At 39.9% G+C, this 15,514-nt stretch overlaps 1 protein-coding gene and 1 pseudogene across 1 annotated transcript in view; one reads left to right on the top strand and one right to left on the bottom strand.

Annotated features, from left to right (window-relative positions):
* Positions 1-1,031: 1,031 nt before the first annotated feature.
* LOC111146151 lies at positions 1,032-1,851 on the bottom strand (annotated as a pseudogene).
* Positions 1,852-5,354: 3,503 nt separating this feature from the next.
* The window catches only part of LOC111146143 (proline-rich protein 36-like), a 63,805-nt gene continuing 53,645 nt past the window's right edge, over positions 5,355-15,514 (top strand). Inside the window, exon 1 of the mRNA XM_022501565.1 lies at positions 5,355-5,589. Coding sequence (XP_022357273.1) covers positions 5,355-5,589 — 235 coding nt within the window. The remainder of the gene's footprint in view (positions 5,590-15,514) is intronic.

The raw sequence follows: 15,514 nt of genomic DNA, 5'->3' as shown, positions 1-15,514 counted from the left end.
AAGCAGCCTTTCCACTGAGCAAGGAACCCGATGCGGGACTTGATCCCAGGACCCTGGGATCATGACCTGAGCCAAAGGCAGCAGCTTAACCAATTGAGCCACCCAGGAGTCCCTAAAAATGTTTTTGTGTGTGTGTGTGTGTGTACACATTTAGTTTTTTTTAAACAAAGCAACTTCTACACTTTAAGTGTTTAAAACTGAGCATCATCATTCTTTTCCAGTGAAATAAGAAGAAAATTTACAGATAAACTAAACAAAGTTACAATAGAGAATGTCAATTTCAAATAAGATTCTATAGGTTCTGCTGATTTTCCCATCTAGTGTCAGGTCTCAGGTCATCATTAGAAGATAATTTTATTTTAAAAGTGTCATCTTAAACTGCAGGGATCTCCACTAAATATCACAATTAAGCATGCCAAAGGAGAAGCTGTACATCTCAAACCCAACCTTTGCTGACCTTCTATAATCCCATTTCTTTAAGCTTTTTTTTTTTTAAACAAGAGAAAGTAGTCAAATACATGTTGGTAAATGGTAAATGCTAGCTGTCCGTAATATATGTTGATAAATGGTGAATGTTGACTGTCCATATCCACATAGAAATACAGTGTAATGTCTTAGCCCAATATACAGAGAAAGGAGGGAAAATCTGGAGTCTATGCACTACTACATACTATACTACACCGGGGCCTACCACACTCCAGCTTCTAGCAGGGCTAAGAGAGCAGACGGTTTTTCTTTTTCCCACAGACACAGTGGTGTTGATCCCATAAAGTTTTGTTGAGACAGGAGGGGATAAATGTGAATTTAAACAGCAATGGGTAGAGATTCTTTCCCACTGTTTTTTGCTCAAGGTATTCCCCCACCCTTCCCAAATAAGTTGAGAACCATAGTATAAAGGGAAAGAAAAGGGACTTCAAAAAACAGGGCAAATGAGCACAAGAGGAAAAAGAAAAAAAAAAAAAAAAGACTGCAACTTGCTCTGAGGGTCTGAAGAAAATTAAAAAAGAAAGCTTAGAACCTTTAGTGTTCCATTAGTCAGCTTCTCCTTCCTTCCCCTCGTCATCACCTTCATCTTTACCTTCATCTTCATCTCCTTCTTCATCAATATGCTCCAGTCCTTCCTCTTTGTCATCATCTTCTTCTCCTTCCCCTTCATCATCCATATCAGGAGCCATGTGCTACTCTAATGGGTTTGACCAGATATCATCTCTGATGACCTCTCCTAATTGGTGTGCACCTGCGTCAGAGTTCTGGTCAGTGAACCAGTGAAGAAGCTCTCTGGTTCCTCATGCTGCTTCTTCCTGCTGGCTTGACTCTGTGTTTGCCTTGAACATTTCCTTAACCACTTTCCAGATTTCCATTTGATTTCAGTGGACTTTGAAAATGGATCACCACTCTCATTCAGATGAAGTTCTTTGGGCAGAATTTTATTTTCAAAGCAAGGGTTTTCATCAAAATAAAAATCTCTTCTGTAACCTGATTTAATATCTTCACATTCTGTCATTTCAACTCTTGTCAAATAAGGCAGCACCTCTTCCTCCTCCTCTCTAAGCAGCAGACACTTGTGGATGGTTGACAAATGTTGTTACCCCAGAATTTTGGATTTTGGCAATCAAGTATGACCTCTTCTGAAAAAATTGTTTGGTGGAGTTTGTTATACTTTGGCTCTACTTTCAAAATCGCACTAGCTTGCCGTTTCATTTTGTACTCCATCAACATGTTCAATCACTTCTTGCTGTTCTTTTTCTCCCTTCAGGAAGTGCTGAGTGGTTGTTGCCTCTAGCTTGGGGTCAGGAGGCAGTCTCAGTTTCTTCTGTTGAGGGGGAGTGAAGACTGGCATTTGGGTGCCATACTGCTAGGAAAGTCAGTGAAACAAGGGCAGACGCATGTCTGGAAGAGGCTTTAATTACTCCAGATATGTGTTTTTAATTTTTTTTTAATTTTTTTTTTAAGTCATCTCTATGCCTAACATGGGGCTTGAACTCATGATCAAGAGTTGCATGCTCTTCTGACTCAGCCAGTCAGGCACCCCAGATATATATATTTTTTAACAAGGAAATATAATATCCCAGATGCTGAAACCCAGAAATAAGCATGGCTAACATTTTAATGCATAGTTTGTCAACTTGAATACACTTTTAAGTCTCTGAATTACCATGTAGTCAGATCACCCAACTGTTCTGTCTAGAAGAAAGGCAGATGCTGAGAGGCCAACTATCAGGTTAATGACCTCCCCAACTACTCTCCATGTCCAGGAAGGCTCTGAGGGACCATATCAATCAGTCTCCAAACCCTTGCAAGAGTTTTTGTCCTGGTTGTTAAATCTCCCCATTTGTCTCCAGTCAAACATTATTCCAGTATTGACCACTTGGCCCCAGATCATCAAGTGACAGGCAGAATATAAATATACAATAAAAAGGAAAGGACCTCCCAAATTTCTGAAAGGAGAAAAACAACTTTCACTAAGGCTAACTCAGTGCAGCAGCTGGTCTAGTTCAGTGAGGAAGTACATACTCTGAACATGTGGGCACCATATTTTGAAAATTCAGTTCATGCTGAAGAAATTTACATCTACCCAGGAGGAAAAATAATGTCTCTTGGTAGATTTTACAAAGGCCAACACTTGAAAATGTATGTCCATGGATATGTCCGGACTCAATGTCCATATAAAATATACACGAATTTGCATATTTTAAGAATATTTACTAGAAAATTATATCTTAACTATAAGTAGTAACCTCAGAGAGAATTTAATAAATAATTAAGGTTATAATTTAAGAACTAAATAAGATAAAAAAAGCCATTGCTCAAAAATAAAAAGTTCTTAGAAATTAAAAATATGGTAGTTTAAGCAGAAATTTGATAAACATAGTGAAGTATAAAGTCAAAGAATTTGCTGAGGAAAAAAAATAAATACAAATAGAATGAAAACATGAAAGAAAGGCTAAAGTGTAAAGTGTAAATCCAAGAGGCTAATGTCCAATGACGAGATGCTCCAGAGAGAACAGACAAAATGAAAGGAAAACATACACAAAAAAATTTTTTTAAATTTCTTGGTTGAAAGACATGAGTCTCTAGACTGAAGAAAGAGAGAAGAAAATGCTGTAATGCCAGACACAGTAAATGAAAAATGAAACTCAGTCACAGAATGATAAAATTTTAGAATATGAAAGATTTTGTTAAGGTTTTTATTTAAATTTCAGTTCATTAACGTATTATGTAATATTAGTTTCAGGTGTCAATTTAGTGATTCAACACTTCTATACAACACCTGGTGCTCCTCACAAGTGCACTCGTTTATCCCCAGCACCTATTTCCCCCATTCCCCACGCCCCCTCCCAGTCCCTGCCCACTTCCCCTTTGGGAACCAGCAGTTTGTTCTCTACAGTTAAGAGTCTATTTCGTGGTTTGCCTCTTTCTCTTTTCTTTTCCCCATATGCTCATTTGGTTTTTTTCTTAAATTCCACATATGACTGAAATTATATAGTATTTGTCTTTCTCTGACTTATTTCACTTAGTATAATATGGTCTAGCTCTATCCACATTGTTGTAAATGGCAAGATTTCATTCTTTTTTATGACTGAATAATATTCATATATATGTATGTGTGTGTGTATATATATATATATATATATATACCCACTCATCAGAGGATGGACACTTGGGCTGTTTCTGTAATTTGGCTATTATAGATCATGCTGCTATAAACACTGGAGTTCACGTATCAATATTAATTAGTATTTTTCTATCCTTTGTGTAAATAAATACCTAGTAGCGCAATTGCTGTAGGATAGTTCTATTTTTATCTTTTTGAGGTACTTCCATGCTGTTTTCCAGAGTGGCTATACCAGTTTGCATCCCCACCAAGACATTCCATGCTCATGGATTAGAAGAACAAATATTGTTAAAATGTCTATACTACCCAAAGCAATCTACACATTTAATGCAATCCTTATCAGAATATCAAAGGTTTTTTAAAATCTAAACATTTTCAGAGAAAAAACAACAAATTGTCTTCTTTTTTTAAAAAATCAGATTGGCATCAAACTTCTCTTTTGCAATGCCAAGTGTTACAAGACAATGGGACTCTACCTTCAAAGTTCTGAGAGAAAATTTATTGAGTGAAAAAAATCGATATTCAATCAAATTATTAATTAAATTTGAGAGTAGGATAAAGTTACTCAAAGTCACTGAAGGACTCAGTAAGTTTACTCCCCATACCCCTTTTCTATGGAAGTGATTCAAGGATGTGTTCTAGCAAAATAAGAGAGAAAGCTAAAAAATGTGGATTCAAGAAACAATTAGGTCAATCAGGAGAAAATGGAAGGAAGACCTAGGGTACAACTTTTCACCAAAGGAAGAACACAAAGGTCCAGTTTGGAGCTGGTGGCTCCAAAATGCGTCTGGAAAGAAAATGTATATAACCAGAAAGAATTCAGAGATTTGATACTATCTTGAAGAAGTTGGGATATCAAGTTGTAAAAAATGCAGCAATGCAGGAAATGGGGTGGGATGAAAGAGACAATTAGAAATTCCAAGAAACACACAAGACTATGTAAAAAAGTTATGTAATCATAATATACTATGTGGCTGACCTGTGAGCAATCTTTACATAGAAAAATGTTATATTACACACTGTTGACCATTTCTCAGCTTTTGGAATCAATCCACAGGCCAGGCAAAAAGAAGACTTAGGTCTGGTGGTAGAACAAGATTCATGTTTTCTTTCTTGACAACGAAAGTTAAAATGACACATTTGATTGTGGTAAGGAGGAAATGAGATGAAGGAAAGAATAAGGACATTTATATGTTCACTTCACAAAGTGAAGAGTCAAGAGATACTGTCAATAGTTGATAGAATTAGAAAAAATACATGTATACATAAAATATATATAACACAAATATATAAAATATATAATAATAAATAACAAAATACAAAATAAACAGTATGTGACAAATATATTCTTCTAGAGATATTATAACTGTCAAAAGAGCTAGAAAAAAGAAAGTGTTAACAGTGTTTCCCATGTGAAAGACTGGGGGGAAGGGATTATGGGGGGGGCAGGGAACTGTTGCTACTTCGTCTAAGCCCTTCTGGATTTGGTCATTTTTAACAATGTACATGTGTGTCACTTCAGATGCACAGAGAAGCAGGTGCTGAGACAGGATTTGACATGCCAGAGGTTTATTGAGGAGAAGACTGTGCAGGACAGAGGGAGATAGGGGTAGGAAGAGACAGGGAGAGGGTCCGACTGTGATCGGGTCTGCTACCTGTGAAGGTAGAGGAGGAAGGAAAGATCGGAGAGGAAGGGCCTCAGACCCTGGAGCAGTTCTCAGAAAGCCTTGCTGGGCTGATGGGGAGGTTCTGTGCAAAAGTTGCCAGAGAGAAGAATCCTGTGTCAGGCAGGGAGGACCAGCGCTGGTACCCTGGTACCTCAGGAGAGTTCATTCGGTCAATGGCTGCCAGCAGCCCAGAAGAGTGGGGCTCAGTGAGGATGTGGCAGCTGGGCTTGTCATTCTGCCAGGCACCCCCAGCAGGTTCTCTTAAAGGAACATCTGAAAAGTGTATCCCCACGGCTGCCGCGGCAGGTATTGATTTGATTTGTACCTTGTCCAAAAGTTGATTAAAAGGAGAATAAATTCTTCTAATCAATAGGTGAAATGAATAAACACTCAGAGTAGCACAGCCTCTTCTTTTGCTTTTTCATTTTTTTTCAACAATTCTATCCATCACTCCGTGCTCATCAGGATTAAGTGTGTTCTTACTCCCCTTTACCTCTTCCACCCATCCCTCCCCCCACCTTCCCTCTGACAACCACCAGCTTGTTCTCTGTATTTAAGAGTCTGGTTTTTTATTTCTCTCTCTCTCTTTTTGTTTTTTCTTTTGCACAGTCTTTCATAAAGTCCATCACTCACCTGGTTGGTACTATTCATTCTGCATTCCTTTTTTGTTCAAAGGTGTTGCATTAAGTAGGTTAAATTTGTTTATTTTTTCTTTTTTTTTTAAGATTTTATTTCTTTATTTGATAGAGAGAGAGAGAGAGAGAGAGAGCATGAGCAGAGGCAGAGGGAGAGGGAGAGGGAGAGGCAGACTCCCCACCCAGCAGGGACTCCAATGCAGAACTCGATCCCAGGACCTCATGATCTGAGCCGAAGGCAGATGCTTAACCTACTGAGCCACCCAGGTGCCCTGTTTTTTTCTTGATGGAAGGGTCACAGTGGAAATATCCATAGAGTCAAGGAATAGAAGCCAATGAAGAAATAGAGTCAAAGGATGGAGTCAGCTAAGAGGAGGAACTCTTGAGCACCTATGGATTTGAGTGAAACAGTCTTAGCAATTACATAAAACCATGTAGAATAGATTGAGCTCATTTGAGGCCCTCTAAGTCCGTGACTCTCCCAGCTCTGACATTCCCAATGACTTCACACATAAGACTAATAAATAATAAATAAATTCTGTTTACAGTACAAAGCAATTGAAAAACACAGTCTAAACATGCATCTTTTGCAATTTGGAGGCCAAGATGTATATCCAATGTCTTACATCCTGAATCATACAATTTTGGGGGCCCAGTCAAAAAAAAAATACAAAATTTATGAAAATAATATGCTGGTGACCACTGGATACCACCTTGGATTAAGGAAAGTATAGGCATGCAGAAGGGCAGGAGTAGAGTGAAAAGAGATGGCAGTCTTAAGCAACTGTGATTAAAGTTTCTTACTTTTGCAAATTTTCTATAAATCCATGACCATGTGAACACATTGCTAACACCCCTCCCAAGGCCTTGGAAAAGGCCCTGCTGTTTATGCTTCATCAGCATCTTAATAAATTCACATTTCTCTGCAGCCCTATTTGAAGAGGAACAGAGAATAAAGGAGTGTAGTTTCTGTAAAGAAGTTCGTGGATATAAATATGAGTTCCTGGGCAGGGAGTGGCCCTTTACACACATGTTAGTACTGAAAATAAAAAGAATGTGTGCAGAGACGACTGGTCGTTGGTATAAATCATCTTCCATGTGTCTGGCGCCCCCAGGCACCAATCACTCCCTGCCAGGCTCTGGCTCCAAACCCATGACACTCTCACGGGCCTCCTGAACACTCAGGGCACAGTCACATCTGATTTCCCTGGGAACCTGTCACTTGAAGCAGGGAGCTGAATGACAAGAGTAAGCAAGGCACATTATTGGGCTTTGTTATTAAAGAAAATGAATTTGGCTTATTGAAAGCATGGCATATAGTGTATGGCCACAACTTCTTTTTAAACAAAAGAAAAAAAAAGAGAAAGAAAGAAAGAAAGAAAAAGAAAGAAAGAAAGAAAGAAAGAGGAAAAAGAAAGGTCAAGTGTTAATAATAGTTCTCTCATAGTTGAAACTATGGGTAACTTATTTTAACTTTTCCTCCACATTTTCTTTAATAAGCGTGTATTATCTTTAAAATGAAAAATAATTTTAAAAAGCACTTAGAGGGTGCCTGGGTGGCTCAGTAGGTTAAGTGTCTGACTCTTGATTTCACCTCAGGTCATGATCTCAGGGTCATGGGATTGAGCCCTCATCCGACTCCATGCTGGGTATGGAGCCTGCTTAAGATTCTCTCTCTCCCTGTCCCTCTACCCTTGCCCTCTGCCCCCTTCGTCCACTGCTCACAGTGGCATGCTCTCCCTCTCCCTCCCTAAAAAAATAAAAAATAAAAAGCATTTAGAAAAAAATACATTAGGGCACCTGGGTGGCTCAGTGGGTTAAGCCACTGCCTTTGGCTCAGGTCATGATCTCAGGGTCCTGGGATCGAGTCCCGCATCGGGCTCTCCGCTTGGCAGGGAGCCTGCTTCCCTTCCTCTCTCTCTGCCTGCCTCTCTGCCTACTTGTGATCTCTGTCTGTCAAATAAATAAATAAAATCTTTAAAAAAAGAAAAAAAAAGAAAAAAATACATTAACTTTATGTTTATGCATATACAGTATATGTATTAATTACTGCGTGAGCTATGCAAGGAACTAAGGAGACTTACAACTTCCCAAGACTCCCAGTAAGAATATTTCACATAGAAGATATCATGAGTGTGACATAAGAACCAGAAAAAGCAATGAATCTCAGGTTTGAATGGACCCCTGTATTCATTATCTATTGCTGCATAGCAAGTTACTCCAAAACTTAGCAGCTCAAATCAACAAACCTTTATTATTTCCCACAGCTCCTGTGGGTTAGGAATCTGGGTATGACTTAGCCGAATGGTTCTGGCTCAGGGTCTGTCAAGGTGGCAATTGAGCTGTCTGGCAGAGGCTGCAGTCATCTGAAGGCTGCACTGGAGGGTCTGCCTCAAGATGGCTCATTCATATGGCTGTTGGCAGCAAGCCTCAGTACCTTGCCACATGATGATTCACAGGGTTGCCTGACTACCCTCACAACACAACAGCTGGTGTCGCTGGGAGGGAATGATAGAAGACACAAAGAAAGAGATTGAGAGGCAGTAGCCAGAATGTCTTCTGTGATTTGGCCCAGGAAAGGATGTACCATTACTTCAACCATATTGTTTTGTCACATAGACCAATCCTGAAGCAGTGGATTGCTGGAGGTGGCTACGCAGGGCATGAGGCAGGGATCGCGAGGGGCCCTCGATGTTCTAGCCCCATAGCATCCTTGCGAAACAAAAATTTTGCCGTACAATGAGCAATATTGAGATTGTGAGGCAAAATAACTTAAGCATTTGAAGGAAATAAGTATTGGAGCCCTATTTCATATTGTGACTGATCTGTGATCTGAAAACTTTAAATATTACTGGTTATGGGTATAATGTGACTTCTTAAAATGTCACTTGGTTTCACTTCTTGGAAAGTTACAGAAGTTTTTTCCCAGACCCTTCAGAGAAGATTGGATAGGACAAAGTAGAGATTTTTTATATTTTTATTTTTTAACCTTAACATTTTGATTGCATGGTTGTCAATATTTTTATAGGAAAAAAACAAACATCCTTACTGGTTGTTTTCAGACTGGCTAGATGTCTAACTGATGGAAAATAATCCACTTCCCCCATCAAATCTGTAGTGCCCTCCACAGATTCCAACGCGGAAAATGCAGCTTGTGAAATCAACATAGAAGCCATATTGTTAAAAAACAATAAGCAGAATGGAAGGTTGTCTGATTTGGGATTTTTTTTTTTCCCAAATGAGTTAATTTATTTAGGTGAAAATCCTTATAGATAACATCAAAATTAAACCCAATACATTTAATTAGTTGCCTTTAATAATAAGAGTAAAAATATATGAAATGAGAAATTTTGAAATTCGAAACATAAGATTAGAGAAACACCGGGCAGTGCATCACTTCCTCAGGGCTACACCTCATCAGAAAGGGAATGGGAGTCGGTCAGTATTTGACATTACCTACAGACCCTTCAAGACCAGGAATTCTCTTGTATTCATCCCAAATCCCAAATGCCCAGTAGAATGCCAGGCACAGAGAGGTCATGAAATATTTGCTGAATGAGGAAGGAAGGGAAAAGCAATAAATGTTTGAGGGAAATGATACGACTACAAAGGCCATTCTCTTCCTAATTCCCACTCTTCCCTTTGCCTTCCCCCTTCCCAACTTCCCCTGACTTCAAAGAGTCCCCAGTAAAGCAGCTGAACTCAGCATTGGCATAAGTAAATCACCAACCAGATCCCCAATGGCTCTCGACTTGTCATTCCACCAAGTCCAATTAATGCCCTGTTCAAACTGATATTTTAAATTCTAGTCCATAATACTAAAGGAAAATGAGTCTGCCCAACTTCTTGTTTGTGGTATCTATTTTCAATACCATCCCATACATTTCTCTGCATTTACTCTCTCCCCCGGTGTAAGAATGTAATATGGATTCTAGCGCCGATGGACTCTATCTCCTGCCTTTTTGCCTGGCTGGAAAGCCACTTACTAGTTCTTTGTCTTCTTCCAGTAACAGATTTTCTCCCAGGGACCTGCACCTTTGCCATTAAACTTCCTAGCAAGTTCAAAGGCACCCTCAGCCCCACAAGCTCTGCCAGTTAACCTACAGCTGCTAGATGGTACTGCCTTTGAAAATACAGTCCTTCCCAGGGTCAGCTTTTCTCTAGCTCAGGATAAATGAGGTTTTATCAAGCTGTCAAATCCCTGGATTTTGGCATAGCTTGCAAAAGGGTGTTGAAATATTCCCAAAGGATGAAACCCTCTTGAACTACAGAATCACTGAGGGGAAAGGAATGCAGGCAGGTCTGACAGGATCTGCAGCTTTCCCCTGATTTATTGCACCTTGCTTTATAGGGACTAAATGCTCCTTCTGGTGAGTTCAGTAAAGATGAGACACTCTCTGTGAATCAAGGATTTCACCATATGCAGTTGGGTCATGCTTATCAAAACTCAGGTGTGCTCATCACTGAATCAGTAACCTCATTATTCACATGGTTTCAAGCTGTTTATCCCAGCACGTACTGTACCCCTCCAATATTTTTTTGTTTGGGCTGAGATTTTATCAGGTACCACTACAATTTCTGATAAACTATTCAAAGTTTAAAGTATTTTTTTTGTTGGTGGTGTTTTTTTTTTTTTTTAAGACAGGGGCCTACAACTCCAAGTACAGGGTGGTCCAGGATAATCAGATCCACGAAAAATATAAAGATTATGGCTGATCTTTTTGTTATCATTGTTAGAAAAGTAATTGTTCCAAATTACAAAAAGAAGAAGAAAAGAAAACTATGAGAAATAATTCTGGGAGAGTCTTTTGGTAGGTTTTCTTTTAGTCTTCTTTAAAAAACATAATATTTTGAACTTTTTCCCTTAATGTATTACAAACTTTTGCTACAAAAGTCTATTTTTTGCTACAGAGTCTACTTCATAATTATGGCTTTTAGAGGTGGCTTTGACAGGGACAGGTTTTAGTGAACAAACTTAGGCTGGGAATATTAAAAAAAAATTGAAGCCATAACATATTTTTCGTTATATTATTTTTCATCACTGTATTTCATCATTGAATTATTTCTTATATGTACTTTAGAGTATTGCTATTCCAAGTAATACTTAATAATATACCAGATATGTTGAAAGAGAAATTCTAACCTTGTTTTAATGTTTATTTACTCAACCAGGTATCAATGATATTTTTCATCTTTTTTTTCTCAAACATTAAAGAATCCAGTCACATCAAAGAAGATGAACTTCCAGAACTGAGTTTTATATGGAAACTGGTTAGTCTGGATGTGTTCTCCAAAGTATAATAATGTTTTGCCAGGACCAATGCAGGATGAGAAGATCTTAAGAGAATCTAATGAATGATGCAATGCAGACAGCCTATCCCAAGTCCTCAGTCCTCAAAATTCAAATGCAGCACTCCACTTGGTCCTTTTTAAAGTTTAATAAGAATAAGGTAATGTGTTGAATGACTTTGAAAACTGAGCAAAGATAAAAGGAGCAGCATCTTTTGTTTTTGTTTCTTTTACATTTGATATCTTCCCATATTGGAGAGGGAAAGAAAATATGCAAGAAGACAAAGGGCAGTGTTTTTAATAAAACCTTGGCTGCTTTTCTGTAAGAATTAATGCAAACAATGTTATCTCTTTGGGGGTCATTTTCAAAGCAAGGGGAAGAAATAAATTGTCAGGATCCCATAAGGTACTTGGAAAATAGAGTCTTCCCGTGCTCTAACTCAGTTAGGGGGAAAATTTTGAGCAAAAAAGCAAGATTTCACTCAGATCTGCTTCATGTTACAGGAAGGAAGGAAGGAAGGAAGGAAGGAAGGGGGAGGCAGAGGGCAAGGAGGGGGGATAGAGGGAGAGGGGGAGGAAGGGAGGGAGAAGATCAGTGGGAGGGAATGGGAAAAACCCTCTCAAAGTCCATAGCTTGTATCATAGCATTTACAGTGCACTTTAAAAAGACACTTTGAGATTTGTTCTCTAACTATACAAATTTGAGTTACAGAATTTTAGTGAGGGAAGAAAATTCTATTTCTGTTTTTCTGACATGATATGAAAACCTAAGTGAGCCTAGATACCCTGCTGTCAAGCTGGCTGCCACCTGGGCTCCCAAGGAAGGAAATCCTTGGGAAGGATTGTATTTTATGGTCTTGTCCTCAGCAACTCAGATGTGCATCATTCTAAGATGCGTTTCTGCCTCATGTGTTAAAATAATCAGCAAAATGTCTTGCCCCTCAGAGGGGCACATTTGGAAGGACAAGAAGAGAATGAATGTACTTGGGCCACATTCTATCTTAGAACAGCTACGAGGAGCTGCCACAGAAACAGAAATAGGGCACATCTGACAGGTTCTGGGTTTTCTTTCAAAAACAGGATATAGACCAGGCTTTCTCAAAGGGCCACTGAAGTTTGCAAAATTCTCTCTGCCCCTGGCTGATTGAGCGAAACAGAGCCAACTCATAACTTGGATTGGAAATCATGTGAAACTTATTTATGCCATTTTTTATTTTCTCTCTTTAACTCCCTATCAGACATTAAGCAGAGGTTGCATCTGAGTCTGGTGCTGGTTTACATTCATACTGGAAGTCAAACTCAATGTGGGGTGAGAATCCAGGTCAACTGAAGTAAAATCTTTGCGAACAAAATAACCACTGTATGTCCTTCCTCAAAGACTACAAGCGCCTGAGCAGTTCCCATAAATCCAGGCTGCACTGAAAGGGTTTGATCCAAGCCTTCCACCAGTAGCCTGCATCCACATGCATCAGATTCAGCTGTCTCTTAAATCTGCAAAATGTTATCTGTCTCACCGTGCACAAACTGCTGTCCCGGGCTGTATTCAATCCAGATGGGCGGCTTCTCCACTTCCTGACTTCCCTGCTATTACGTGTATGAATATTTTGAAACCAGGCAAGGAGAAGTCTGATAGCCCAACTAAAGGAGAAGCATAAAATATTTGGGGAAAGCTTTCTACCGGTGTCCCAGAAATTGAAGGTTTTATGGCTCCCTTGAACACTGGATGTCTGAAATTTTCAGCCTCCCAGCACGTGCATCAGGTCACTTTTGCAAGAGGACATCCCCTGGGAATGCCCAGGGCCACACACAATTCTCAGCGAACCAATTTGACCTCCACATCCTTCCCTCTCGCTCACAAAAGCAAATTAGAATATTAATTTGATATCACAGAAATAAGCGATTATCATAGAAATAAACTCTGACCTTAAAAAAATAATAATTTGCAAAGACCAGTAACAACAATTTATTGTGATAGCTGATCAGACACATTGGCATTTCAGCCCTGATCTACTCAGACCACTACCACTCCAATCAGACCAATCAGAGCACTCCTCAATCTTACGGTGGCAATTGGCTTATGTGTCTACACAACCATAGGAGCTAGGACCAAATCTTGGCCATCACTTTGTAGAAACCAGTATCCAGGCAACAGCAAGGATTCAACAACAGTTACATTTATGCCTTGAACACCTCTAGAAGGATCCCCAGAAGACTGGTGTCCGGGGTTGTCCCTAAGCAGAAAATCTGGAGGACTGTGGTCAGTGAAACTTGCCTTTCACTGTCTTATTTGGTATTTGTGAAACTCTTTACCTATTTTTTATATTTATGTGAGTGGGTTAGGATTGATGTTTGTTGAATGAATAAACAAACAGATGAATGAACAGGCTACATCCAGGAGCACACGGTTGATGCCCGAATATTTTTGGCTGCACCAACTTAACGGCAGGGTTTTCCTGACCTTGAGTTTCAAATCCTTTTAGTGACTCATGTTACATTGTGTGCCAGGTCAAGAGAGAGCTGACCCTCCAACTGACTCAGTGTGTCCAGACATTTTTAGCCTTAGAAGAGACAAAGAACTGTCACAAAGGCTAGACTTTATTGGTTCAGTTTTGGCGCACTCAGCAGAAGTGGAAAGGCTCACTGCTTTTCTCGACAGTAGATGTTGTAGCTTGCCTGCAAAGAACAACTGTGATTACTTCTTTAAGGTAAAGCTCAACGCAGGCCCAGGGAAAACTGGAATTCTTTAGAAAACAAAACTAAGCAAATATTCCCTTTGTGTCCCTAGCTTTGCATCTCCTTTTAGCTCCAGAGATGCAAATTAACATTCTTAAATTAATAATAATTAATTTAAGAATTTAATTCTTAAATTAATATTCTGGCCGGGCAGAACTTTCCTACTGCAGCAGGACACACAATTGCCAATTGTATATAAATCAGGAGTAATGGTCTCTATCTCCCAACGCTACCATTGGGCGGAAATCAGCAAATGTATTTAAAACTCCCTGCAACACAGGGCTTAAAAAGTAGTAGTTATTACTTATATCCTACATCAGTCTCTTGGCCCCTTTCATCCTTTAAATTGGCTGGGAATCAACACCAGTCTTTGCTTTGAGACAAGCTTTGAGGATGACCTCCAGTGTACAGCTTCACTCTTAGGTTAAGCATGTTTTACTCCCTCCTATAACGAAGATATCCTGGGTATGATGTTTTCCAGCATGTCTCTTCTTTTGCCTACAGTGTAAAGATTAGCAATAAGCTCGCTACTTCCCCAGTTCACCATGTCCTCTGTCTGCTTATCATAATCCCCTGTCAGTCATCTTCACTAGCATCACCTTTTATCCAACCCGGGTCCAGATTATATAGTTTGAGGGCTGCCCCTGTGCTGTTGGAAATTTGTCAGCCCTGTCCTCTACAGGCTGTTAGGAAGACCTTGGCGCTACAACCAAACTTTGCAGCAGCCTGCTACACCAAAAGAACTTTTAATGATTTGTTCTGTTTTGTTCTGGTTTTTTTGGAGTTGGGGGATAAGGAGGCAGAGGCCAAAATTTCTGAAACCACAATCTGCGAGGTCCTGAATGTTCGGCAAGTTTGCCCAGGGTTGTAAGGACCTTGCTAGCTTGTCTGGCCACTGCTGTTGTCTAGGCCATCCGCTAACGGGCTGGGGCTTCCAGGGGCCCTGTCTTTCCCAGCATGGACGTGTGCAGTTCTCCCCACACTCCCTGCCCCAACAATGCCAAGAGCCAGAAACAAGGGCCGGGAGTGTTCGCAGGCCCCGCTTGAGTGGCAGCTTAGAGGGCCTTCATTGTGCCTGGTGCACGGAGAGCAGATTGTTATTCTGTCGGCATGAATTAGAGCCTGGGCAGAAGGCGCCACGCTCTTGCCCTGGTGATGTCTTGTTGCTGGTGGTAAGGAGAAGGGGCTGCCGTCCTACAGAACTCCTGCGGGCCACGATTCAGAAATTGTCCTTAGAGGGCCCATCATGGGGGAAGAGATTTGTTTTCTGAATTTAGAACGCCTTTAAATTTCATTAGTCTATTATTTCCCCCCACCTTCTCTCCTCCCCTGGTGCAAAATAACATCGTTTCAATAACCCCACTAGAGTGTGATTATAGTCTTCCTACTTCAACTTATCATCACTTGAGAATGTATCCTTTGCATAAAGCTTTATCAAATTAGGAGCTAGGTTGGGGAAACAATTCTCCCTATTGTCTGTTCAACTGTCATTCAGATCATACTCCCTGGTAGGTTCGCTGCTATGGATTTAGCCCAGTTGCTAGAAGAGTGAAGATTTTTTCCCCAGACCTTTT

Source organism: Enhydra lutris, unplaced genomic scaffold (genome assembly GCF_002288905.1).
Source record: "Enhydra lutris kenyoni isolate GAN:26980312 unplaced genomic scaffold, ASM228890v2 scaffoldscaffold2, whole genome shotgun sequence".
NCBI classification, from domain to species: domain Eukaryota; kingdom Metazoa; phylum Chordata; class Mammalia; order Carnivora; family Mustelidae; genus Enhydra; species Enhydra lutris.
Note: the sequence above shows the minus strand (reverse complement) of the source record. Positions and strands in the feature narration are given on the sequence as shown.